Below are 26,772 nucleotides of genomic sequence, written 5' to 3' on the forward strand. Positions count from 1 at the left end.
ATATAAAATAAAGTAATGGAAGCATATTAATCAAAATGGCACTTTTAGTTTAAAAATATTCTTTTAGGATAAACATGCATGCCAGACAGATACTCTCTTTTCTTTATTTTGTCTACTGCTCTAAGAGAGAATGGCTCTTCCAGTACAGCAGAGTGCAAAACCAGCAATTACATACCTGGCTGTGTATAAAGTAGCCTAAGAAACAGAGATCTGACAAGCAATAGGAAATTATGGAAAAAGAAAGATAAAATAACAGTGTGCTTGACATTCAGATTATATCTTTATTTTAATTATATGGTATCTATGCACCAGAAAAAATGTATTATATATATGATATTGTAAAATATTAAATTTCTAAAACTTTAGGTGTGTTTATCCAAATTTAACACAAAGTTGCTTATGCTTTGTACTTCCACAATCATATAACTATGTGTAAATTTATGATTCTGCTTAATTTAACAAGGTTAAGAGGCTAGTCACTGGTGATATGTCTTTAATCCTGTCAATCAACATCAGAGACAGGCGAATTTCTGTGATTTCTAGGCCAGACTGGACTACAGAGCAAGTTCCAGGGCAGCCAGACTACAAAGGACAACAAACATGTCTCAAAACAAACAAAGAAGATTAGAGATGTTGTCTGGATGTCTCCCCTTTGCTGTAACTTCTTATAAGATACTTCTATAATTATTATTGAGTATTATCAGATTTTAGCCAGCCTGAATACTTATACATAAGGTTCTAAAGAAAAATTAGGGTTATTGTAATATTAATCTTCAAATATTAAAATTCAACCCATGTTGTCTATGGAGTTGGCTGCTTCTAGGGGAAGTTGATTTCTGACAAATATTGTCAAGTACCTCACAACATCTCTCTTAGGTGGGGACAAGAGGAAGGTTTAGGAATCTAGAAATCAGAAACAAGACAATGAGAGCACCTTGGTGCCACATATGAAGAAAGATTTACCTCAAAATTGTTAACTTGGTAAAAATCAAAATCCAATAAAAAACTCTATTTTTATTAGCCTTATGAATTTCTTTGCACAAAATTTATTCTCATTATTATAAAGAACACTATTAATTAAAAATTTACTGTCATTTCTCCTTACAAGTTATATATTAAATAATTATTGTATAACCAAATCCTGATATCAATAAGCTTTGTGAATCCCTCTGGCTAAATATTAAAATTATATCATGTATTTTAGGTTTAAGTTAGAGTATCTATGAAGTCATATGTTGCTTAAAAGACAATATTGAAGTTATATGTAAAACCTAGTTATTTACAAATACTTTTGAGATAAATATATCGCTAAGTGGACTGACTGTTCCAAGAATAAAAAATTCCATGTCACAATTTGTTATTCTTATGCATAACAAATAATTAATTTACCTAATGAAAATCAGAAATGTAAAAATATAACTTTAATAAGATAAAAGAAACTGAATTGCAAATTGAGCTCAATAAAAATGCATGCACATACTTTTGCATAAGTGATCATTTAGATATGCATGTGTGTGTGTGTGCGTGCATGTGCACACTATGAAGACTTACATATTGACATGACTTACTTCTGTGTCTTTTGTTAATCAGTATATTAAACTAATATATGAAATATACAAGGTATAGAAATGCAAATAAAAATAGAAAACATGTATTAATTTAAGTGACATTTAGAAATATTCAAGAATTTGAGAGTGAATTGTTAGAAGTTAATGCAGATTTTCTTTCACATGTATAGATACTACTAACAGTTTCTTACAACTAACATTAAAATATAAAAGGCAAAAATACTGTGTGTTCTGAGAGGCATCATAAATTCACATTATTGCCACATACATATTCTAGTGTGTGTATCAATTTATTTGATGAAAAATATATTAACAACAACAAAACCAGATAACTAAATAAATAATCCTTTCATCAGTTCCTGATTTCTGCCTTACTGATGTTTAAGCAAATCATCAAGGGAAGTGAATTATTCATTATACATTTCAAAGAGGATTCTCCATTGCCAACATTCTGCTACTGGTCCTTCTTGGAGCCAACATCAAGAGGATTCGTGGCAATCTCAAATATTGCAATAAAATAGAAAATGAGAGGCAATCACTCAGGAGAGATGTCAAGAATGAACTGAGCCCAGAGACTTATATCTCAGTTGAGTGAGGTGTGCAAAGATAATTGCTAATATCTTGAATTATACCAAGAAAGTAAGAGATTAATCAGGAAAGTGTACATGAAGAGCAGCTAAACTTTTTTAAAAAGAGGAACCTTTATTCTGTTTCAGGAGAAGCATTTGGAAGGTTAACTGTAGTTTTAAATGTGGTTGCAATGCTACATCTTTAAAACACTCACCAAATCAGCTGAAACAGGGTTGAAATATTTTGTTATCCTAAGGTTTAATTTTTACTGAATAACTATAGATTCAAACCCTCAAAGCAGTGAGTAGAGATTGATCTCATTTGCAATGCTTCATAATATATTTAATTAAATTACACTTTTATGCTGATGCAGAGAGTTTAATCTTGTGATACAGGTCTCAAGAAAGCTGTTCATATGGTGGATTTTCAGCTTTTTGAGAATTCTCCGCACTGGTTTTCATAAAGGTTGTACTAGTTTGTCATTCTACCAACAGTAAATGAGAATGTAATGACCAATAACAAAAAAGAGGCCATGAATCTGAAAGAGAACAAGGAAGGAGAGGTATAAGGGTTTATGAGTAGGAAAGGAAAGAGAGAAATAATATAATTATGATATAACTCAAAACTAAAAGAAGTAATAAAATATAAAAAAATAAAAGAAGATTGTTCTAGAAAAATACATTGCAATATTTTTCCTTAACTGATTCCAGGATGTGAGATAAAACAATATGCACACTACTTAAAATATTCTAAAAATTTACAGTCACATATTTATTACACACTAAGGGATAAAACATTAGGAATAATTTAGCTTTGACAACACAGTTCCTAATGTTGTAATGTCATCCTATGTTAAAGCTAGATATAAACAATTTAGAGGATCATAATGATACTACATAGAATGGATTATCTGAATTGAAAAAAGAGAAAGATTCTTTTTTAAAAAACATAATCTTCATCAAAATGCATCATTCAAAAAGAAATCACAATCCAGTAAAGAGCTGTTGGGGGAAAGATCAAATTCAGCCCACATACCTTAGGAAGAATAGGAAATAGCCCAACTGGGCCACTGCAGGCCAAGTCTCATCTTTAGTTTATAGGCCAAATATATTTTGTTCATCAAAAGTTCTATTTGATCCAGTGCTAAAGGCTTTAGAAACAAGAACCCAAAGTGAAGACCCTAAGCATTCAGCATAATTGCCTTAGCAGTTAGAGCTAACAGGCAGAGTCCTATGTAAAACAGTCTTCACTGAGGTGTAAAAACCTGTAGGCAAGACTAACAATGAGATTATCTGTAGGTAGGTGTTAATGAGGTCATTTGGGTAGATGAGGTTTCAACAGGGCATCTTTATATGCTAGTGAACTTGGCTTACTGTCTTGCTAGAGATGTGAAAATTTAGTACTTTGATGGTAAGAAAATTAAAAAGCTGTTAAATATACCAGGAATATTTGTTAAAGAGAAAAAGCACCCATTTTATAAATAAATTTAAAGGAAAAAATTAAAACATGTGGAAACTTTCTCAAATTAAAACCCAAAAATATAACATCTGAAGAAAACTTGAACGTGAAAAGCGTTAGCATTTTTGAAGATGAGGCTCTCTCCCTCTCATACTGTTATCCCATAAAGCCCAGAGTCAGTTTTTTTCCCTGAAGAAGTCAATGTAATAAAAGAATATTACATTGTTACTCCTAGTAAATATGCAACTTATGGACCCTAAAGGTTTAACAACAAGAAGTATGTAAAATTTTAAATCATAATTTTCAGGTAAATATGATCTAAGTGTGTGCAGCTACTACCCAGTATTGCAATGAATCGGCAAACTCATATATTTAAAATTTAATAGCAAATGGATAAAAAACACACCTGTGCTACACTATTATGCAGTTAGACATATACAAAGTTCAGAGGATAGTAAATGCCTGATGGGTACTAATAAGCCAAAGCACAGGAAACACTTATATGAAATGTATTTGTAGTGCACATTTTGACCCAATTTCATAAAACTATAATACATGGAAGAGAGTGGTATGACAGAGAGCTTGTCCGTGTTTAATATCAATTACATAGTATTAAAAGGTAACTAGAGCTTTAATCTATATTCGGTCCTTGTGACCTTTCTCCCCTGAAATACTTGAAAATTTACTTCATTAAAATTTGTTAATCAACCCAAAGAATTACTATTTCAAAGCAACAGAAAAGAGTAAAACCAATTTGTCAATTTGAAACCAATTCCTGAAGATTCTGGCAAATTTTACAATTTTTATTTGTAGAAATTGAACCACAGATATATGTGTGATATTAAATTAATACATTGATAGGTATTATGCAGGGGTTCTAAAACTTAAAATGGGTCCCTTGATTCACATCTTAGTATGAATGCCAGTTATGTGAGGGGCCAAGGATTGTGGCTGGCTTTAAGAAGTCCTTTTATCCTTTCTGTGAGTTTTCTCCTTTCAGCCCACCAGAAAACCTATAATGACTAGAATGAGTCACAATCCACAATACAGAATTTAAAACTTTAATTCTAAAAGAATTTTTTTTAGATTAAAAAATAAATTTTAAATTTTAAAATTGATTCTAAAAGAAAGCCATATGCATTACACAGGAATAATAAATAGCCCTTGTTTGAGCTTGTTTCTTGGCTTTAAACTGCATTCTATAGTCATTTTAGATTGGAGAAAGTTCATACCAAGTAGCAATTATTGATAACAAGCATGCACTTAATATTTCAGTAACATTGGCTTTGGTTGTGAAGCCAAGAATCATCCTGTTGTCATTTACCAAGTGACTAAGTATTAAGTAAGAAGCAAAGCAGTTGTGCTGAGTCTCTGGCCCATGCTCTACCAAGTTCCTGGACACCCTTTCTAAGCAGCCACCATCAACACAGTTTCTGTCTGAGAGACACACAGGACCACTCCAAACTCCAGCTCAGTCAGGAACTCAAGGTATCCACAGATAATTTGTCACAATTTAGGAAAGTCCAGTAGACTGATGATCACAAACTTGGGCTGCATATTCTGTCTTGCTCTTGGTGGATTATGGGGTACTGTCTTGGGATTTCTATTGCTGTGACAAAACACCATGACCAAAAAGCAAGTTTGGGAGGAACAGGCTAATTTGCCTTTCATTTCCACATGCTGCTCCCCACTGAAGCAAGTCAGGATAGTATCTCGAAGGCAGGAGCTGATGCAGGGGCCATGGAGAGTAAGGCTTACTGGCTTGCTTCCCCTAGCTTGCTCAGCCTGTTTTCTTATAGAACCCAGGACCAGCAGCCCCAGGATGACACCAACCCCATGAGCTAGGCTCTCCCTCGTCCATCACTATTTACTGGCTCTCATGGAGGTATTTCCTCAACTGAGACTCCTTCCTCTCTGATGACTCTAGTTTGTGTCAAATAGAAGCACAAAATGAGCCAGTATGTGTATCACTTTCATTTTTAAGGATTTTATTTTAATTATGGGGGACACCTGAGTGCAGACAGGGATGCATCCCCTCGAGCTGGATTGAAGAGAGGTTGTAAACCAGTTGATAGTTGATATGGGTGCTGGTGACCAAGGGTTGACCAGCAGGGAAGACCATAGGTTTTTCTGCAAGATCGGGCAGGTGCTCTTAGCCACCAAGTCATCTCTGAAGCCCCAAGCATGTGTCATTGTCATTCTGTGAATATGAAACCTTAATTCCATAGATTTATCTTCAGCAGACTAGAGAACATGATGTCTTAAAATAATAAAAACTATTATCAGGAAATCCAGTTCAGTCCTCACTGTAATGAAAACTTTTCTTAAAGAAAAATAGTGTTACCAATATGGAACACTGTCCCATTTTCCAAGGTATATTTTCCTTTCAAATTTTATTCCTTTGTGTGTGTGTGTGTGTGTGTGTGTGTGTGTGTGTGTGTGTGTGTGCCAATGAGTGCAGGTGGAGGTCAGAAGACAGTGGCGGAGCCTCTTCTCTCTTCCTACCACATGGGTTGCAGGGATACCTTGGCCCAGTGAATCATCTCATCAGACCTACAGACCCCCTCCCCCTTCCTTTTAGAAGAAATTTGGATTGATCACTTCTTTTCAAGGTGAGGATATAATTATATTGAAGTTTACCTTAGATGTATCCATCTCAAAATATGAAGAGAACAGTTATAAATTTTTCATATTTTATACTTTCATGTAAATTTACTCACAGCAGTTCAACAAACATAACCACCATTTTATTTATTTATTTTGCTTTTTGTTTTCTCCAAATATTATTACAAGGAGAGGCAAACGTTTCAGGATTAAAGTGGATGCTACTTCAAGCATCATCACAAATGTTATAGGTACAAAAGCCATTATCCATCCTCCATACTCGGTTTCCAGGAGATAATACTCTATTTTTATTTCTCCTTCTGGGTTTGTCTAAGGACAGAAGAAAATTTGAAAAACCTTTTAATAAATAACAGTGATTCACAATAATTGGAAACTCTAATTATAAAAATATCTTCTAACACATATACTATGAAATCATGTACGTCTTCATCAGAAAGAAAGAACATTGATTATTTGTTTATAATTCTTATTTAAATTGAATTATAACAACTTTGAGTTAGAAATAGAATATACAGGATAGTAAAAGTAGATTTTGAGTGAGTAAATTTAGGAATACTCTCACTACTAAGACTATATAGATCCATCCATTCATAAGGAAGCAAGTTAAAAATCTTAAATACATTTAATGATTCTGAAGAATACAGGAAGGGCCCATACTGAATAGAACCACACAGCAGCTTTATATAAAGTCCTTGCCTGGCTGGACACTTCAGCTTTACTATTCAATTTCTGGGCTACCTGGTATACATGCTGGGTCACAAAAGCAATTTTCATTGAGTCTTATAGTCCAAAGAGAACAGGCAAGCCCCTCCCCACTCATGTTTCTATGGCAACTTTCAGAACAGGATGTAGCAAAGTCTTGCTAAAACATATTCAACCCATCTATCATCTACAGCATTCATTTTTATCATGCCTGCACTCTCTCATCAAGTTATTCCTACATTTTCAAGAAAAGTGTGCTGGTGCTATAGACTTTACATACAAGGTGGACTTTAAGGACACCAACTTACAGAAACCGTGGCCTCTATGTCTGATGAACCATGATTGAAATGGAAAAACTCAGGAACCAACAGAAAGCTACACTTGTACCTTAACCTAACTTGGCCCTTCATGATTGGTGTCAATGGAAGGATTTGGCTTACAGGGAGTTTCTGGAGCTTTGTGAGGTAGGATTGAATCCATGGCTTTGCAATTAGCTGCTGGGTCTCTAATAGCCCAATGAACTTACTGCAAATGTGCTCTGAGGATGCCCATCACCAGGAGAGTGGACACAGGCACATAATTTTGTTTCTGGAGGCAATTCCTAAATTAAACAAAGAGAATCAGTAGTTGGCTTTTTTCTCTTCAAGCTTAGGGCTTGTGCGAATAATATGTATTATCAGTTAATTTTTTAAAAAAATCTTGGTAGGTTAACACAAATAAGACTATTGTAGCTTTGGTTCACAGATGATACTCATAGATTTATAATATTTGGTAGATGTGAAGTTCAGCAGTGAAATTATAATAAATGAACCAATGAGAAAAACTATCCTGATTCCCTTTCTTTCCCTCCTAAGCTGAAATCACTGTCATTATTTACAAGTATTTTATAGATAGCTATAAATAACACATGTTTTTAGCATATGATGCTATTTGTCCTTACTTATCTCCAGTGCATTTTAAAATGCTAATCAATGACTTCTAATCAGTTATAACCATTGTCAAAGAACAGGACTTCCTTGATATAAGCTGTGAGAAAAATAGCAGTCATCTCTTTAGCTAAACTGCCTTGATTGTGCCGTACTGTGCTACTGCTATTCCCACTTAAACACATCTAAGACTGTGGAGAGCTCATCATAATATCTGTTAAAACCTGTTGAATTTTCCCATTTGCATGGAAAACTACTTTATGTCAAAAGTAGAGTTTGCATTTTATCTGTAAAAGCAAAGTGATTATTTATTGATAAAATGGTATAGAATGTCATTTTTTTTTTTGCCTAAGTAGCATCAGGTATTTCAAAGATTTTGTCTGAAGGGCAAAAGGATTACATTGCATTTGAATAGACCATGTGACAACACATCCTTAGACTTCATGTATGATATGAAAGGATGATCCCCATTCATAAGATCCACAAGGGAAATGATAATTGTACCAGGAAAGAAGAAAAGCAAGAAGGGCTGTGGTGAGGGTGTCAGGGGGTATTTGTAGTAGTTTGATGCATGTAAATATTACATCTTATAAATAATTCTTTTCAAATACATCTCTGAAGTTCAGGGGCTCTGTTGAAGAAACGGATTGTATATGCTTTAGCTGACTATATGTCACTTTCTTCAAGATAGCGGCAACATTAATTCAGACAGGAGAAAACTGGCTTCCAAAATATCCCTTTCCTTCTATTTCTTGTGAAGGAGTATGTCACCTGATGCTGGCAGATGAGGACTAGGGGGGTGCTCAAGTTATACTTTACTGTCAGAATCCAGCAAGCACGTTTTCATCTAAATTATTTTGTCAACAGCCTTGTAGTGCCCTTGCTAACCTTATTTGGCACCAGTGCATAATTAGATACACAGGGGTGTGACTCCAATTGAAGGTGTTGGCATTGTAGCACTCTGTGAAAATATTAACTATGAGGTTAACTCCAATTTTCTCTTCTTTAATTAAATGCACATGGTACTAATGAGGTAACCTACTGTTCCTTGATAGCACTAATTAGCTAAGAGGAGAGTACACTCTCACACTGCAATTTAAACCTAAAAATAAGGTTGAAATATGCTAATTGCAGGCAATTTAAAACAGTACAAGTTGAAGAACTAGTCATAATAAGAGAAAGTGACTGCTTTCCAGCTAGGCAGCTGTAACTTTGGTTAAAATCAAAACAAGCCACACAATTTTTGGACTGCTATTTAACAAGGTCATAAGCATCCTTAAGAATGAGATGTTAGTTCATATAATGACAATATACCAGACCACCACCACTGAGCAAAATCCACAGAAAGGTACTCTTCCTGAAGAGACCAGAAACAAATCTCACAAGAGCTCTGAAGCGACAATGACACCGTATTTAATACTGAAAATTAAACTCCATAAATAAGCTGTATCACCTTTTCTTCAAGAACACCCAAATTAATGAAAATATTATAATTGGTACCTCAGAAATCAACAAAGCAAGTGGAGACGCTGACAGTGTGTTATCCCATTCTGGTTAAGGAGAGATGCCGAGAGGAGGAAGCCTTATCCCTTGAGGACCACATGAAGTTATTAGGAGATGATGTATAATGATGAAAATACTTAAAAGGTGCAGAAACATGAACATCTGTGATCATCATTTCAGGGATACAGGTGCTTAAGGATATTTGCTCAGACTTCTACTGTTTTGAACTAATGGTGGAGGTTTCCTGAGGCTTCACTAAGAGAGAACAGTGTTCCCATTCTTAGCCACAGTGACCCAGACACACAATTTCCTTTAACTCAAGCATAATACTAATGCACCTTCTTTAATAATCCTCTCCAACATTCATTTTGCAATTGTGATTTTAACTGATGAACTTAGAGAGCTGCCCTGAAAAGCAAGAGTTTGAAGGAACCCCTGAATCATTTATATATATATATATATATATATATATATATATATATATATATATATATATAACCATTTGATTGGTACAAAGGATATTTTGATTCTCTAAAATCCATAGTATGTCTTATATTTTCAGTGATCAACTTAGGTAAATAAAACCACTCATGCCAAGTTACTCCTGAAAACACAAAGAAAAGGGAAGCTGAATAAACTATTATTAATCTATCCTTAGGACCACAGGAGAGAGTTAACTGTGTCATGGGTTAAAGGCAACAGTTTTCTCTTTTTTGTCACTTTGTATGTAAATTTATAAATATAATAATTAAGCAATCAAAAGTATTGAGCAAGCATTAAAAATATAGTCTAAGAAAGCAAAATCTGAGAGATGTTCAACTGATCCTTAGACTGAAGAAAAACTTAAGAAGAAATGCATCCTGCTGTTGGATGTCTTTCTGTATGCTCTGAAAATGTATTGCTCTGATTGGTTGATAAATAAAGCTGTTTGGCCTATGGCAAGTCAGGTTATAGCTAGGCAGGAAATTGAATAGAGACAGGAAGAAGAAGCGCAGGGCGAGAGAGACGCCAGTACCACCAGGAGAAGCAAGATGTGAATATACCAGTAAGCCACAGCCACATGGCAACTTATAGATTAATAGAAATGGGTCAAGATATAAGAGCTAGCTAGCAAGAAGCCTGCCATAGGCCATGAGATTAGTAATTAATATTAAGCCTCTGAATGATTATTTTATAAGTGGCTGTGGGACCTTGGGGCCCGGGGAGAACAGAGAAACTGTCCCACTACAACAACCCATTTGAAAAGCAAAAACTTGTAAGCAACTAACTCTCAAGGAATAATTCCTGGAGTTGAAAGTGTGTTAAAACAGACTTTTCACAACCCTTAGCCAGTCATCATATCTTGCCAATAGGTTTAGGAAAGAAAACTGTGCTTTGAAAAAAAATCCACCCACTCTCACGACTGCCCTAACAGTTTATCCTACAGAGGGAGACAGAATGTTGGCACGAGATGCTAATAAGCATTTGATCAGCCAGGCTTGACCAGACCCAGGAAGCTGCAGGTTCTTAAAGAACCAGGGAGACGAATGAAATCAGACAGGCACTTAGAAAGCAGTCTCCTAGAGGCAACCTGACACAGTCCAGCAAGTCGCAGGGAAACCCAATGCGAACGGATGTTTTAAGTGTTCGCATCTGTTTCCAATAAGCACCCACAGCGAGAAGGCCAGGACAATGTACTGGAAAGGGCTTTCAACATGAACTTCAGAAGAAATCTAGTCTTCAGCTAAATATGGATCATTGTTCAAAATAAGGATATTGGCTCTGGAGACAGTCTGTCGGGGTTCAGATACGGATTCAACACTTAGCAGTGCTGTGACCTTGACTACAGCATTTAACTTTTCCTGGTCTTTTTCTTCAGAAGGTGGTAAAGAAACACTGTTACAGATTTGTTAAACACACAGAATGGTAAAGTACAGGTAGTAATGGTAGCACCCGTAAATTTAAAATTATTAGCTATGTACTTCATATATATATGTATATATATATTATATATTAGCTATGTACTTTATATAGATCATTGCTGCAGAATGGCACTTAGTTTCCTTCAAATAAAAATTACTGGTTCTCTTATATGTAAAATACCATTATACATTATAAATGGTACAAAAATCAAGAAGACATTTTACTGTAATCAAATGAATATACCAATTTTCTATCAGTAGACTTCAAAATAGAAGACAAAGTCTCTTCCACATGAATGCATATATATATATATTATCTGTAGAAGTCTGGCATAGCAAAGCAAAAAGCTAATATGGGTAGATATATGAGTGTCCTATTGCAAGATGAAATGACTTGTATGAAAGACAATATATTTTGAAAAGTTTACAAAGATGTCTTTTTCTAAAAAAACAGAAAACAAGTAAGTATGATTATATTGATCTTTCCCAGCAGATGAAATTATTTTAAATTATAATTTGAAGTTGAACTGAAGGCTGAACACATTTTTCTTTAAGGTGTGTGAGACTCCACATCACATTATATTTTAGGCATAATGGTATGTGGAAGGCATACTGTTCTCCACTTTGAGGTTACTAAAGAAATCAAGCAGCATTGTAAAAGTTCCATACTTTAAAACAATATAAAATATTATTCTATGAGTGGATTTTATCCTATCTGGTGAATTGGTTTGTTTACCTGCTTTGGCTCTCCATCTTGCCTAATGGAAGCTGTCCAGGGGCACTGGGGGCATAGATTTATATCAGGATGACACGTGTGAACTTTATAAAAGCCATACTATTTCATCCTTCCCTAGATATCTCTGGAAAACGGATAAAAAATTGCCTAGGTCAGACAGAGGGGATAAACAAAAGAATATTGATGTGTGGATAACATCAATTTTGAATATTTCATAAAGGAAGTGTGTTAGATGAGTTGGCATATATTTTGGGTCAGCCAAGAGAATGTAGAGACTATGTACCCCAATTAGTAAACTAGCATAGGCAGACCCCTTAAAAATTTTTCACTCTTCGTTCTGACGGAGTAGTTTGTGGTGCTTTATTTCCTTCTATGGCACATACAGACTCCAAAACCCTTACAATTTTGAAAAGAATATGGCACAACTATTAAAGAAACCTTCTGCAGAAGATGAAAGTAAATTCTAAGCAGGACAAATTAAACAGTAAGCAGCTGGCATTACTGAAGAGACATGCTTTTATTTGTTGGATTGTTTAAGGGCCAAGCTGTGCACCCTGGATCCTACTGTGCAGATTCTCAGATGCTATCAAGGAAAAGCATTTCTGCAGAAGCTGCTTATGACAAAGCTACAGTAACAGAGATCCACAGTGCAAACCTAGGGTGCGGAATCCAGGGATGCACATTTATCTTGTTTCTTGATGATAATGACCTGGTGTGTCTGTGATCAATCAACTCTGAGAATCACTTTACTCTTTACGGTACTTTCTTGACAAACCAGTTTTAGTTATTTTAGCTTTTTATGTAAATAAACAAAGAACATTTTGCAGCAATTACTGTGCTATAATATATATGTCATGAAGTTATTAAAGTGAAAGAAACGTCCTCCAACCTCCAGAACAGAGAGGAAAAAACAAATTTGCATTGTAAACCAGGAAACAGCAAACTCAAGAACCAATTGTCTGAAGTCTGAACTTTTTATATCTTCAACCACTTTGGTACTTGAATAAAACATAGGATAGCATCTCAGAAAAAAAAATAAAGTAGGCATAAAACAAAATGAAAAGGGTAAGACTATAAATCAATTAAACTGAGATTCAGTTTTCAAAATATTTTCAAAATCCACAGTTGTGAAATACTTAAAAGTGTGGTTCCTTAGTAATGAATTAGGTAAAATGATATAATGACAGGTAAAAGGGCCACTAACATCATTGTGACATATTACATACGCCCATGTGGTGTTTGAAGGCTTAGGTATTTGACACTTAGTTCTCAGTTGGTGGCAATGTCTGAGGAGGTTCAGATGGTGGAAACTTGTTGGAAGAAACGCGGCACATGAGGTGAACTTTGACAGTATGCAGTCCCGTTTACACTCTCTTCTTCCAGCTAATGATTGAAAAGGTGAGCTCTCTGTTTTCTGCTCCAGTCTCCATGCCTGCCTCTTGGTGCTATGCTTCCCTGCCATAATAGATTTGTATCCCTCTGGAATCACACGCCCCAATAAACATTTTTTTTAAAGGCTGCTAGGAGAAGGAGAGCTATGTAACCCAAAGAACAAATCTATGGGCAGACACCTAAAGAATTTTCACTCTTCATTTCGACGGAGTAGTTAGTGGTGCCATATTTCCTTCTATGGCAGAGACAGACTCCAAAACCCTTATAACATTGAAAAGAATATGGCATAGCTATTAAAGAAGCATTCTGTAGAGGAAGAAAGTCAGCCTGAATTAAACAGTAAACAGCTGGTATTACTTAAGAGACTTGATTTTATTTGTTTGTTTGCTTAAAGGCCACACTGTGCAACACTGGTCAGTATTTTGTCACAGCAGCAGAAAAGTAACTAATATAGAAACTAGTACAAGAAGTGGGGTGCTGCTGAGAACAAACTGACCATGTTATGTTTTAGAAGAATGTAAAAGACTGTGGAACTTGTGTCTAAGAAACTGGTTGAATGCTGTCAGAAGAGTTTGAAGGGGCATCCTAGAAGAAGTCTCAAAGATAGCAGTGCTGAGAGCAGTGTGGATTTCGAAGGCCAGCTGAAGAAATGTGCAAAGTAAACAATAGTAGCACCTGAACTAAAGACCATTTGTATGGTATTTGCAAAGAGAGCAAAAGGCTGAATTTTTCCCATGTCCTGAGAACCTGACTGAGGATAAATTAAATAATGAACCGACTTATTTTATGGAGGGAATTTCAAAACTCCATAATGTTGCATCTACCTGTGGCCTTACTATTATTGATAATGTATGTGCAAGTCTACAATGAAAAATGGCAAATGAGGCACAAAAAAATAAAAAAAATATGTACTGTCTGGGGGAAAGGGGACATTAGGAAGCTTAATGTTACAGCCAAGGCATGTGCTAGAGGAGAGGCTACAGTTGTTAAGGAGATTAATACCATGAAGGAGAGGACTTCCATGTACTGGAGTAAAGGGAAGGCTGTTTTCTTTGCAAAATTCCAGGCAACTAACCTTCCAATGTGTGAAAGGGAGAACAAGGCATTTTCTGGTCCTAGGAAGCAGCTGAATAAAAGCTATGATGCTAATGTGATTGGGACAGTGGAAGATGATTCTTCTTAAGCTGGTAGTTAAACTTGGCAGTATTATTTGTGTGATGCTAGTTTTAGAGGCATGAAGGATTTGAGAATGAGCAGGTCATGGATTTTTTTCTTACATGGTTTCAGGTAGCTGCTGAGGCATAGTGCAGCTGGAGAGTCCTGTGTTAGGGACCTGAGAAGGCAAAAGGTTTTAAGAAGCCTTGAAGATGTGAAGGTAAAGCCTGAGTTTTAGTAGAGAATCAAAAATGACGGAGATGACAGATTCATGGGATATCTGTAACAAGAGAGTTGTATACAGGGGATGAGACCAGACCAAGAGAGAGATGTATATTACGGGCAGTGAAGCTGAAAGGGTAGAGCCATCTCTGCCCTTTGATTTAGGCATGGAACTATAGCTGTTGGTGTTTGCCTTGCTTGGGTCTAGTATTCTTCTGTTCCACTATTTCCTCACTATGCTACCATTCTTCCATTTTTGAGTTACCATGTATATTCTGTGCCACTATACCAATTATGTTGAATGTATGCAAGTTGGTTTTTGCTTTTATAGCGCCCTTTAGATAAGAGCTTGCCTTGAGTCTCAAAAGAGACTTTAGACTTTACATTTTTGAACAGCATAGAGACGATTAGCAACTATGTGGACTTTCTAAGCTGGACTAAGAGTACGTTGCAATACAGCTATGAGCTCATGGAGGCCAGCGAGTAGAACATGGAAGTTTGAAAGAGCAGTGTTCCTCCTAGGCTCAGGTATTGGGACACTTGGTTCACAGCTGTCGCACTGTTTGGGCAGGTCTAGGTAGCTAGCGCAGCGGTGCTGAGAGGAGGGTGTCTCTAGGAGAAGGCTTTAGGACTGCAGAGCCGGCCTCATCCTGCTTCCACTTCATGTGTCTACTTCGGGTTGCAGCTGCAGACTTTAGCTCTCATTTTCTCCCTCGGGCCTCTGCCTGCTGCCCTACTTCCCTGCAATGATGCAATCATATTCCAGCAAAACTGTTAGTTGAAATAAACTCCTTTGTCCATAAGTTGCCTTAGTTATGGTGTTTTATCAGAGCAACATAAAAGCAACTAGCGTAATTCCTAACATAAGAAATGACTGAATTTTTACTAAATGTGATAATTAAAATACATCTCTTTCTGTAAGTAGGTTCAGAGAGGTCATGAATTCTATCCATACAATCACCTAACTCAGAAATGAAAATTTTGATAAAGTACATCAAACAGTTTGTCCACATTGAATGAAGTATTTTTACAATTACAATTATTGATTGTGTGCACATGTGTGAATGCATTTGTGCATGTACAAAGTGTGTGTGGGGTATATGAGCTATAGCACATGTGTGTTCATAGGAGGACAACCTGAGGGATCCAGTTCTCTTTCCACTATGTGGGCACTGGGGATTAGATCTAGGTCATCACATTCAAGACAAAACACCTTTACCTTCTGAGCAAACACCTTTGCCAGCAGAAGGTAATGTTTACATTGTTTCTCAAAGGACTAGAAATTTCTGATTGAAAATAAAGACATAAAAAGGAGAATCCAAAGGATTTATTATTGTCTAAGAAATTTAATTATTGTTGAATAATAGGAGTATTTTAAGCAAGAAAGTTTGAGACTATGTTGAGTTCTACATATAAAATCCAGAGAATTCCCATCCTATCATGACATAAAGAGAACTCACAGAGTTTTTTAAAGAAATGGCATGTAAATCACAGAGGTGTGAGTTTAGTTGGAACTGGCTGGCTGCCTAAGCTGCTAAAGATTCACTAGTCAATTACTTATGGCAACCAGCCAAAGCTGCAACCATGAAATGGAGAAGGATACACATTTTAAGAAAAATCTAACTTTAGAGAATCTGAAGTCCAGCTGAGTGAGTGGATTGTAAATGATAAAGCAAGAGTAGACCTTGACATACTGGCAAGATAACAGTATAGAACGATGTTTAAAGGATGGGAAGGTGACCACAGGACGTCTGGGAAGTTGTTTCCAGGGTATCTTTATGAGACAAGTTCAGGAGCAAGTCAAGGCATAGAGGGGCTTGAGAATCAACATGGTAAATGTTGGTAATGTCATAGGGAGGGAGGGAGTTCTGGCTGCGAGGTCATCTGAACAGGTAATTCTCTTGAGACATCGTTCATGGTTTGTTGGGAACTCTGTCTAAATTAATACTGAAACTCAATTCCCTGGATTTCTGCTTCAGTGAGATAGTTTATGCCTGTGATTCCAGCCTTCAGAAGGTCAAAGTAGGAGGATTGTCATGAGTTCAAGACCAGCCTTGGCTATCCCATGAGTTCTAAGTCAGCCTGAGTGACAGAGTGGGGACTATTTGCAGTGAAAACAAAGTTAAATTATAAAATAAAAACAAGCTTTTCAGTAGTGATAACTTGCAGCCAGAATTTACATCATTGACATAAAAGTAGGAAACTTGGACATAGAAGAAGAGAAAACACAATTAAATTCAGAATAAGAATCCTCAGAGGAGTAGGGTTGAAATCTGAACCCTATGACCTTTTCATTCTCAAATCAATGTGCCAGGTCTTCTGGAAGATGAAAATCTTTCTATCTCAAGGTTCAGCCATACCACCATTGAGCATATAACCAAAGGATGCTTCATCCTATCACAGAGACACTTGTTCAACCATGTTCATTGTTTCTCTACTCATAATAGCTAGAACTGGGAAACAACATAGATGCTCTTCAACAGAAGAATGGGTAAAGAAAATGTGATACATTTATCCAATGGGGTATTGCTTAGCTATTAAAAAATGACATCATGAAATTTGCAGGTAAATGGATGGAACTAGAAAAATCATCCTGGGCGAGGCATCTGAAACTCAGAAAGAGATAAACATATAGTATTAATTTGCTTATATGTGGGCATTAGCTGTTACGTTAAAGATAATCAAGCTACAATCCATAGACTCACAGAGGTTAGGTGTAGATTAATGGACTAGAGGGGGCACATAGATCTTAGGAAAGGGCAATAGAATAGTTATGATGGGAATGTGACTGGGATGGGAGGATCAAGTTGGGAAGCAGACAAGAGGGGAATAAGTGAGGGCATACAGGAGAGACAGCTAAAATTAATGAGTATTATAAACGTAGTACAGTAAACGTTTCCTAAAATAGGTACATTATATGAAGGTCATCTAAATGAAATCACCAAATAATGTGGTAGTCAGAACCCCTACTGGACATCTGTTGTTACCAAATGAAGCTTTCAGTACTGGAATTGGGTTACATCTAATTGAGTTGTTAGCCAAAAGGGGTCCCACAGGAACCCCCAAACAACTCAGGCCACTGAAAAGACTGCCTTGCTCTGCGCAAACTGACGGCAAGGCTCCACTGCAGAAGACACACCTATGCAACGCACTGCACAAGAAGAGGTGGAGCTGGTGCCTTTATCAATGCATTCTAGCACCCTTGGTACAGAAAGGTACTCTGCACACTATCAAAAGAGAAAAGTAAATATCAAGCCAGCCACATACCGTTTGATCTACAATGGTGCTCTGCCTGTAAGTGCAATGGTTGTACAAAGCTTGTGGGAGTCACCAACCAATATCTGTTTTGAATTAAAGCCCCCTCCACGAGATGGAACCTGTACCTGACACTGCAGTTGACCAAGAACCTGAGACTAGACAGCCCCAGGACCTAGGACAAAACCAAATAATATGGCCCCAAAGAAAAGCAATCAAGCAAAAATGTAGAAATAAAGTGATTTCTAATGACACTGCTATACTCATATATCAGAGTGTTAGTCAACTATCATCAGAGAGGCTTTCTCCTGCAGCAAAAGAGATCAAATACAGAGACTGATAGTGAGAAAGTATGTGAGAGTGAGAGACCTTGAAACATTAACCCGTAAATGGATTGTCTCCCATCAAATCCCTTCCTTTAGGGCTCAGGGAAGCTTTTGGAAGAGGAGATAGTAGAGTATAAGAGCCAGAGAGGATAGATAGAGAACACCAGGACCCAAGGCCCTCTAAATCAATATGATCAAAGCACATATATCCTCACAGAAACTGAGGTTGCATTCAGAGGGCCAGCATGAGTCTACACCAGATTCATTGCTTACATATTACAGCTTCCAGTTTATTTATTTTCCTCTTCCTGAATGTGTGGGTCTCTTCTCATGTTCTTTCTCTTTCTGTTTATTTGTCCAATTCTAAAGTATTAGTTCTTTGTTTTATCCTATTATATTTTATTATGTTATGTTTTATTATTATCCCTAAGAAGTCTGTTTGTGTGCTAATACGAGACAAAGAGGGAGCAGATTCAGATAGGAGGAGAGATGAGGAGGGTTGAGAAGAGTAAAGGAAGGGGAACCAAATTCAGGACATCATACGTGAGAAAAAAATCTATCTTGAGTAAAACAAAACGTTCAAAATAGAATAAAATATTAAAAATATCAATGGCCACATAATAACAACTGAAGATGAACCTCTGCATATAGGAATGACAGTGGTGGAGACCAAACTGGACTGTCTAATACTGGTGAAGGAAGAGAAGTTGAAATGTAAGCCCTCATTCCAAATGTTTCATGATGAATAATATGTACACATACAACTGTACTTTATTAATACCTTGGAATTTAAAGATGAAGAGACACACCTAAAATTTGGAAATTTGAGGAAAAATAAGCTAATATGATGCTGACAAGTTAAAGCCATAGTAGAAGTGGAGAGCTTTTATCTTTCAAAGGGAATGAGGAGACATGCCTGGATGAGATGGTCTTTGGAGAAAAGAAATCAGAGAAGCAGGATGAGTCCCTTTCTTGTGGCTTCTTAATTCTCTTTCTGGCAATAAAGAGTGTATAGTGAAATTTGGCAACAGGTGCAAAATCCAGTGTTCATACACCAGTGTTGCGAATGCCAGTAGTGACAGAGGTTAAGGTGATGCCAGATTCTCAATGTTGTTTGATGCTTTGACTTCTTGTGGGAACACTCAGTAGCTTTCTGGGGAGTGGGAGCAAGGAAAGAAAACATTTAGAAAATGAAAGATTAAATATTGCATCAAGGAGAGAAAGGAGAACACAGAATAGTGTATATGTTACCATCAGCCACTGGAATCAACCAGGTCATTAAGGGAGATTGGTGGGTAGATGTAGAGCTAAAGGATGAATAACAAGAGAGACTAGCACTTGTACTCAGAATAGAGATCCCCTGAGTCTATCAACTCCAAATGATATCAGAGTATAGGGCTGGGGCTGGAAAGATAGTTAAAAAGAAACCATGCTTGTTCTGCCAAGCATCCTGACCTGAGTTCAGCTCTCTAGCACTTAAGTAAAAAACAAGACATGGTTGTGAGCATCTATTACTCCACAGCAGTGGGCAAAGAGAGAGGTAAATCCCCTGAGTCTGTTGGGCCCCCCAGCCCAGGTGAAATGATGAGCTCCAGGTTCATTGGGGGCTCCTTTTTCAAAAAATATGAGGCAAACAATGATGCAGTGTCCCTCTTCGGCCTCCACAGGCTTGAGTACTACTACAGATGGGAACACAGACACATACATATACACCACACACACATCCAAACAATACTTTCACCAGGAGAATTGTGCCAAGCTCATGAAGAATATTTTGGATAAACTGATTCTTAGAAATTCATTATTTTCTGAAAATGTATGTTGGTAAACCCTCTTAATTCCAGCACTTGGGAAGTAGAGGTAAATGGCTGTCTGTAAGTTTGAGAGAAGCCTGGTCTACATAATGAGATCTATGCCAGCCAAGGCCATCAAGAATTTATTTTTATTATTTTAAGTCCATTTTCCTTGAAAGATCAGTTTATACAGTTAAAACAACAACACAGTATCCACTGAGACAGTATCTTGCTGGCTAAGAACAGTTTTCTTTCCTCCCTCCCTCCCTCCCTCCCTCCCTCCCTCCCTCCCTCCCTCCCTCCCTCCCTCCCTTCTTTCTTTCTTTTCTTTCTTTCTTTCTTTCTTTCTTTTTCTTGCTGTTTATTGTTTGTTTACTTTTGTTTTGTTGCTGCTGCTACTGCTCCAGGTTGAAACACTTTTACAAATCAACCTGGGTTGGCCTAGGTGAGGCCAGCTCCAGTCTGGTCTGGAACTCACACAGATCCACCTATCTCTGTGCCCCAAGCACTGAGATTCAAGCCCTAGAAGTAGTTGCCACTGGTGTTTGAAAATTTTGAAATTTTAAAAATATTTGATACTAATCAATTAAAGCCACTGATGTAAGTGAACTTTATACACTTAAGAATAAGAAATCACTGAGGAGTTAACGAAGATTAGAGAATATTACAGTGCCAATGTCAGGTCATCACTCTGTTTTTAGTCCATCCTCTTCTTAGTCACTTTGAAAGCTGCCATTGTAACCAGCACTAATTGGTGCCCTTGTTAGAAATCACAGCAGAGGAGCCGAGAATCGAGAGGGTATGGACGCCTCTCACCCACAGAGCAAGGCAGTCTCCACAGGTGAGGCTGAAATCAAGGAGGGAGCAGGTGACCGGCTGCTGACTGGGAGGAGGAGAGTGGCACCTGTTCATTGAGTGCATAGACAATGTGGCTCTCTGGGGCTGGAAATCAAGAGTGCTTCACGTCCGTGAAGTCACTATAAAAACAGAAGAAATACACAGCACTCTGAGTGGTGCAGCTGCATCCTGAGAGGTAGCAAAGGCAGCTGTCAACCAGTGCTATGGCATGAGATAAATGCAGAGTGCAATGGACTGTTGTAGTTTCTGCCCCCCTTTCTGTATGCGTGTAAGTGTCATTAAAAATACTTTAACTATGTAAAACAAAAAGCTGAATATCCCATGAACATCAGGAGACCAGAAGACAAAAAATTAAAAATGTAATTCTTGATTAGATAAAATAGACATGTTGGTGTACACATTGTCATCTCGCTCATGGATACTATGTGTCATTTACCAAGAACTGAACTAGAAAGTCAAGTAGGAATGCTTGCTCCAAATGTGTATAGGAAATGTGGGAACAGACTACATGGAGCACATGAGCTATATGTGCTTATGTGCACAGGGTGCTATGAAGAACAGAACAGAAATACTTCCATGGAAGTTAGGAGGTAGAGAGATTTTCCTAGATGATAACAGATGGATAGTATAACAATGAGTGTGAAGTAAGTGGAAGCAGTGGACATTTAGGAACACTAGTGGAAATAACATGAAGGAGTATGACTTCTACTTTTACACCCAGAGAGCCCCAGGGGCCAGTAAATTCAGAGAAGAGAGTTCCATTGACGACAGAGTGATGGGCAGTACAAGGAGTGGGAAGGACATGGAAACACATCTTCAATGTCTCCATGTAAAGCTAAGTCCTTCATGCTGTGCACTTTGACTTTCTCACTCACTATTAAACGTCTGTGCCAGCTATTTATTGAATATATGTTTTGTCCTTATGGATTAAGTAAAGTATAAACAGGTCTCTGGTATTGAGACTCCTACTAGCGCAATGTTGAAGCTGTCAATGCTTTCAATGAAGAAACCAGAAAAATATCCTTGGAAATTTTTCATGGAAAGAACTACATTTGTTTCATGAACTCTTGCTCTGACTGTCCATGTATTTTATTTTTATTTATTTATTTTTCGCAACACTCTTCCCCAAACTCTGCAAGTATGCTAGTAAATTATATGTTCAAACTTAGTTCAGGAGCCAGGGGGATCTCTTGTTGTGCAAAGTGCTTACCAAGCAAGCCTGACAACCTAAGCTCAGAGCTCCTAAACTCAGGTAAAAAGGCAGATGCAGGAGTGTACATATGTGATCCCTGTATTCCTATGGTGTTAATGGATGTGGAAGTAGGAGAATTACCTGAAAACTCAAGCCACCAAAACTGGTACATATAATATAGCAGCAGAAAAAAAGACACTGCCCCAAAACAAGGTGGAAGATAAAAATTGACTCCTAATATTTGCCCTCAGAGCTCCATCCAAACACAGCGGTATGCACTACCCATACTTACACACACATCCTGTCATATGCACATACATCTGTATGACGATTCACACACACACTTAATTCACTTTCAATTTTTTTGAATTTTTCAATTTCATTTTTCAAGTAACGAAATTTTAATTATTACAATTGCATTACCATTAGAGGAACAAACATAACCTTTTTTATTTTCTAGAAAACATTAGAAAACTTAAAATGTCAACAATTACTTAGATTTTTTTCATTTATTTATACTTTATTGACATATGTTCACTGTACATTGTATGACATTTCCTAAGGGCATTTGCATACAATATATAAAAGGAGTTCTCATGTATTTTCAAGAAAATTTTGTGATAAGGCAGATAAGAAAAACTAGTAAACATGATCCCCTCTCAGTTTTATAACTTAGCACTAAAGGAGGGTGAAAGAAGCATTTGAAATTTGGGATACATAAATGGGAACACTTTGAACTAGATTTAACTGAACATGGTCCCTTCCTTTGCTATTTGGGGCATTCAGAACATAATTTCACAGATGATATATTTTTCTTAATGTGATTTTCAGACTACATCTAATGGAAAATGCCTGGTTAGGATTCAGAGACATGCTACAGATGTTCAACTACATTTGCATGCAATTATTTCTAAAAACCAATGCCGGGGTACAGACTCTATTGAAATGGCTTCTGGGATGGCTGGCATAACACATTACATCAGCTTCCAATCTTGAAGTAAGACTCAATCCTGAGTTTTTAAAATAAAGATACTCTGTGTAAAATCACCCTTGACTCATTGTTCAAGAATGTATGAATATAGGGCTCATATGAAGAAGGACTGAAAGAATATATTTAATATTTTAATCAAATCCCCCCTGCTTGAAACTGAGAATTTTGCTTTACATAATAAATAATATTAGGAGCTCAACATAAAGTTTCTACAAAACAATATAAGCGAAAATAACTTAAGATACAAAAGAAATGAACATCATTGGTTTGACTTATTGTGCAGCATCCAACTTGTTTTAGAGATTTTTCCTTTAAAGAGCAACTTAAAAGTACTTATGAAGACATACAGATGTGATTTTTTTCCTGTTTCTTCAGCAGCTGGTCCTATGGAGCTACCCTGAGTAGCAAACCAGAAATCTATTCTTATTCAAAGTACTTATGAAGTGTATTTGTCACTAACCTAGTCAGGACCGTCAAAGACAGTGAAGAGTAGGGTGAAATGGAGCATTCACTGGTCTGCTTTCCAGGGTATTGTCCTTTCACAGGGGCCTCAACCCTGGAGATCCCTGGAGACTGTGGGCTGGACGAGGCCCACACAGGAGGCCCCAAATTCACCATCTGATGATCTTTTCCATGAACTTCTATTTAAGATTAGGATTTGAATCAATAAAAACAAAAACAAGCAAACAAAAAAAAAAACAAAAACAAAAAAACCATAAAGATGCTTTGCTATATTGATTAGATATCAAAACAAAGCTCGGCCTCATATTATTAATGTTGTCAAATCCAAAGTATGCCAGCTCCTCTTTCCTGCATGCTTTACTCTGTAGGGGCAGCAACTTAGATCACGGTCACCCCTAGGAATGCATGGGGGGACTGGAGGACATTGCTGCTCCCTTTCTGATCCCTGCAGGGAAGGAAGCAGTAGCCTGTGGATCAGCTACTTTTCACCTGCTGTTGGTCTCAGTTACAGTCCTTTCCTTGCCAATAATGGTAAATGACAGACTCTCTAATGAGGAATGCACGTTGTACACACAGAAGTTTGTGTGGTGGGGATCTCTATGATTTGGTTCCTATCAGTTTTTTCTCCCTCTTCATTTTCTTAGAGGTAGAGAAACAAACAAACAAACAAACAAACAAATACCTGAGAAAGGGACTGATGCCTTAATGAGAAGCATTCTTTTTTTCATTTATTTTATTTTATTCTATTTGTTTATTGGTTTTCAAGACAGGTTTTCTCTCTCTAACCCTAGCTGTCCTGAAACTCGTTCTATAGACACATAGATATCTGCCTGTTCTACCTCCTTAGTGCTGGGATTAAAGATGTGCACCACCACTACCTGGCTAAGAGAAGTATTCTTTCCAAGAGACTCTCTTACCCTTTTATTTGAAACTCTTATCAAGCAAAGAGAAACTTAGTAGAGTCTGTCTCTGCCGCTCCTTCCTTTCATATTAAAGGATTACTGGCAATATCCCTGGGTAAACATCTCTCTTCGTCACTAAGTCCCATTGCAACTCAATGTTGTCATCAGCAGATTGGGTTGATGCACCGTGGGGAGCAACAGAAAAACAAAAAACAAAAAACAGTCCTTTCAATCCACTGGCCTCTTCTAGTGAGTCTTCATCAAGACTCCTTCCTTGGGACAGTTGATACGTCCCTTCCGTCCAGAACCACACTGTGAATCAAAACAGCTACAACCCATAACGATGCTAGGGTAAGGTGCTAGTCACGTTTGCTCTGTGCCTTGCTATCCTTACTTGCTATGTTTTCCCCCAAAATGAAAACTGCGAATGTCAGTAAAGAAGCTGTTATGATCAGTGATGAAAGGTTAAGAGGCCCATGGTTTGTAGAAGACAGACTTGAATTTACAACCCAACTCAAACGTCAGCTACATGACCTTAGATAATGCAATTTAGCCTTTCTTAGCTTCAGCATCTTGTTGTGTGAAATGAAAAAGCATAAAAAATACACACGGCCAGGTAAACATGGTGAGCTCTGAATATGTATTAGCAAACAAACAGAAAGGCAAGACTGCTTCAAGATTGTCATTCCATTAGAGGAAAAAATGAGTTAAAGGGAATTGGGGACAGGAGGGACACAAGATTCGTAACTTCAGGGCTAGATACTTCAATCCTCGTTTTCACTAGTACTAGTCATCTTTTGGGATATAGTGAGTCATGGTGCTCATCACTGAGGGACCCAAAAAAAATCAGAATGAGTCTGAGAGAAAGAGACCTTTTTGAGGGTAGCGTCTAAACTCTGAGTAAGATTTGGGCAGTATAAACTCGTCACACAGACATGTGGGTGAATCAACAGGAAATGACTGCTCAGTATTCACAAAACATGGTTTACAACATCAACATTAATAGTTACGAGTGTCACCAGGATCAAAGTAACTAGATTCCATGATTCGATATTACTATGATCAATGCAATGCGATTTCTCCAAAGACTGTATTTCCCATGAGTTTATACTTTAGAAAACACAAAAGAGATAAAAACAAAACCACTTAGAGCAATCATCACATGCCATGTATGATACAGAGAACTGCAGTCCAGTTAAAGCGTCACCTTAAACTCACACAGCTCCATCATGACTATGTATGTACTGAACGAATACAGAATCATTGTTTTTAGTATATGAGAGAGTTTAATGGGGAAAAGGTCAAATATTAGAACCATGTTAAATAGTCTACTAGAAATTATACATTTCTAAGCCAGGACCAAGTTTCATTACTCAATAGCTGCTCTCAAGAATGAAGCTAATTTACATTTAAAATAGGAATACAGTCTACTCTTTAAAAGCACAATGGTAAACACACCAATTTGACAATTACATTAATATGAGTATTTGCATAATCTGTCTTCTACACCTGTTCTTAATTTGAGGCAGCTGCAGGATGGATCACATCTCGCTAATCTGAACGAGTATGTGGGTGCTCCATATAGTACTGCATTCACTTAATATCTGGAAGCTATCTCACTTTTTAAATGTTTACTGGGTTTTGAAAAGTAGTAAGAAGCAATGCTGAAGTCATATCCACTGTTTATTTGGTTAATATAAACCAAGAATAAGCACAATACCACACAAGGCTATCAGTTACACTCTTTGCATCTTAGTGATTTTTTTTCTTCTTCATATTTTCCTGAGTGGGATGCATTTGTTTATATGGAAAAATATCTAAGAGAACAATAAAAATGTATTTGGAAAATTCTATTGTTAGTAGAGAATCTACAGAAAATAGATAATTGGAGAATAGAGAAAAAATCTTTAGATCACGGTGGACACACCTGTAACAGGCCATTGTGGAGGCTTTTGAATAGTTTCCTTTGAAAAGATAAATTCCATTAACATTTTAACAAACACATTTCAAAATTTAATGAGCAGGAGTTTAATCATTCTAAGAATCCAGTTTGTTTTCCTATACACTCAAATACACACTCCAAACCATCAAAAGGAAGTCAGATTACTGCCTATGTGCATTCTCCCAATTCATTTGTTGAAATCATTGAACTGGACTCTAGCTTGTGGGGTATAAGATACTCATGTAATCTGTCAACAGAACGGCCTCCCTTTAATATTCTGTCATGAATAGGAT

The 26,772-nt window shown here is 37.0% G+C and overlaps 1 protein-coding gene across 10 annotated transcripts in view; it reads right to left on the reverse strand.

Moving 5' to 3' along the window:
- Foxp2 (forkhead box P2) overlaps nt 1–26,772 on the reverse strand; it is a 532,232-nt gene that overhangs the window by 109,629 nt on the left and 395,831 nt on the right. The window contains exon 6 of one of the 10 annotated variants that reach the window (XM_076566194.1): nt 7,450–7,524. The exons of the other annotated variants lie outside the window; for them this stretch is intronic. Within the exon in view, the coding sequence (XP_076422309.1) occupies nt 7,450–7,524 (75 nt within the window). The remainder of the gene's footprint in view (nt 1–7,449; nt 7,525–26,772) is intronic. 10 annotated transcript variants of the gene reach the window in all.

The sequence above is a fragment of the Peromyscus maniculatus genome, chromosome 3 (genome assembly GCF_049852395.1).
Source record: "Peromyscus maniculatus bairdii isolate BWxNUB_F1_BW_parent chromosome 3, HU_Pman_BW_mat_3.1, whole genome shotgun sequence".
Taxonomy (NCBI): Eukaryota; Metazoa; Chordata; class Mammalia; order Rodentia; family Cricetidae; genus Peromyscus; species Peromyscus maniculatus.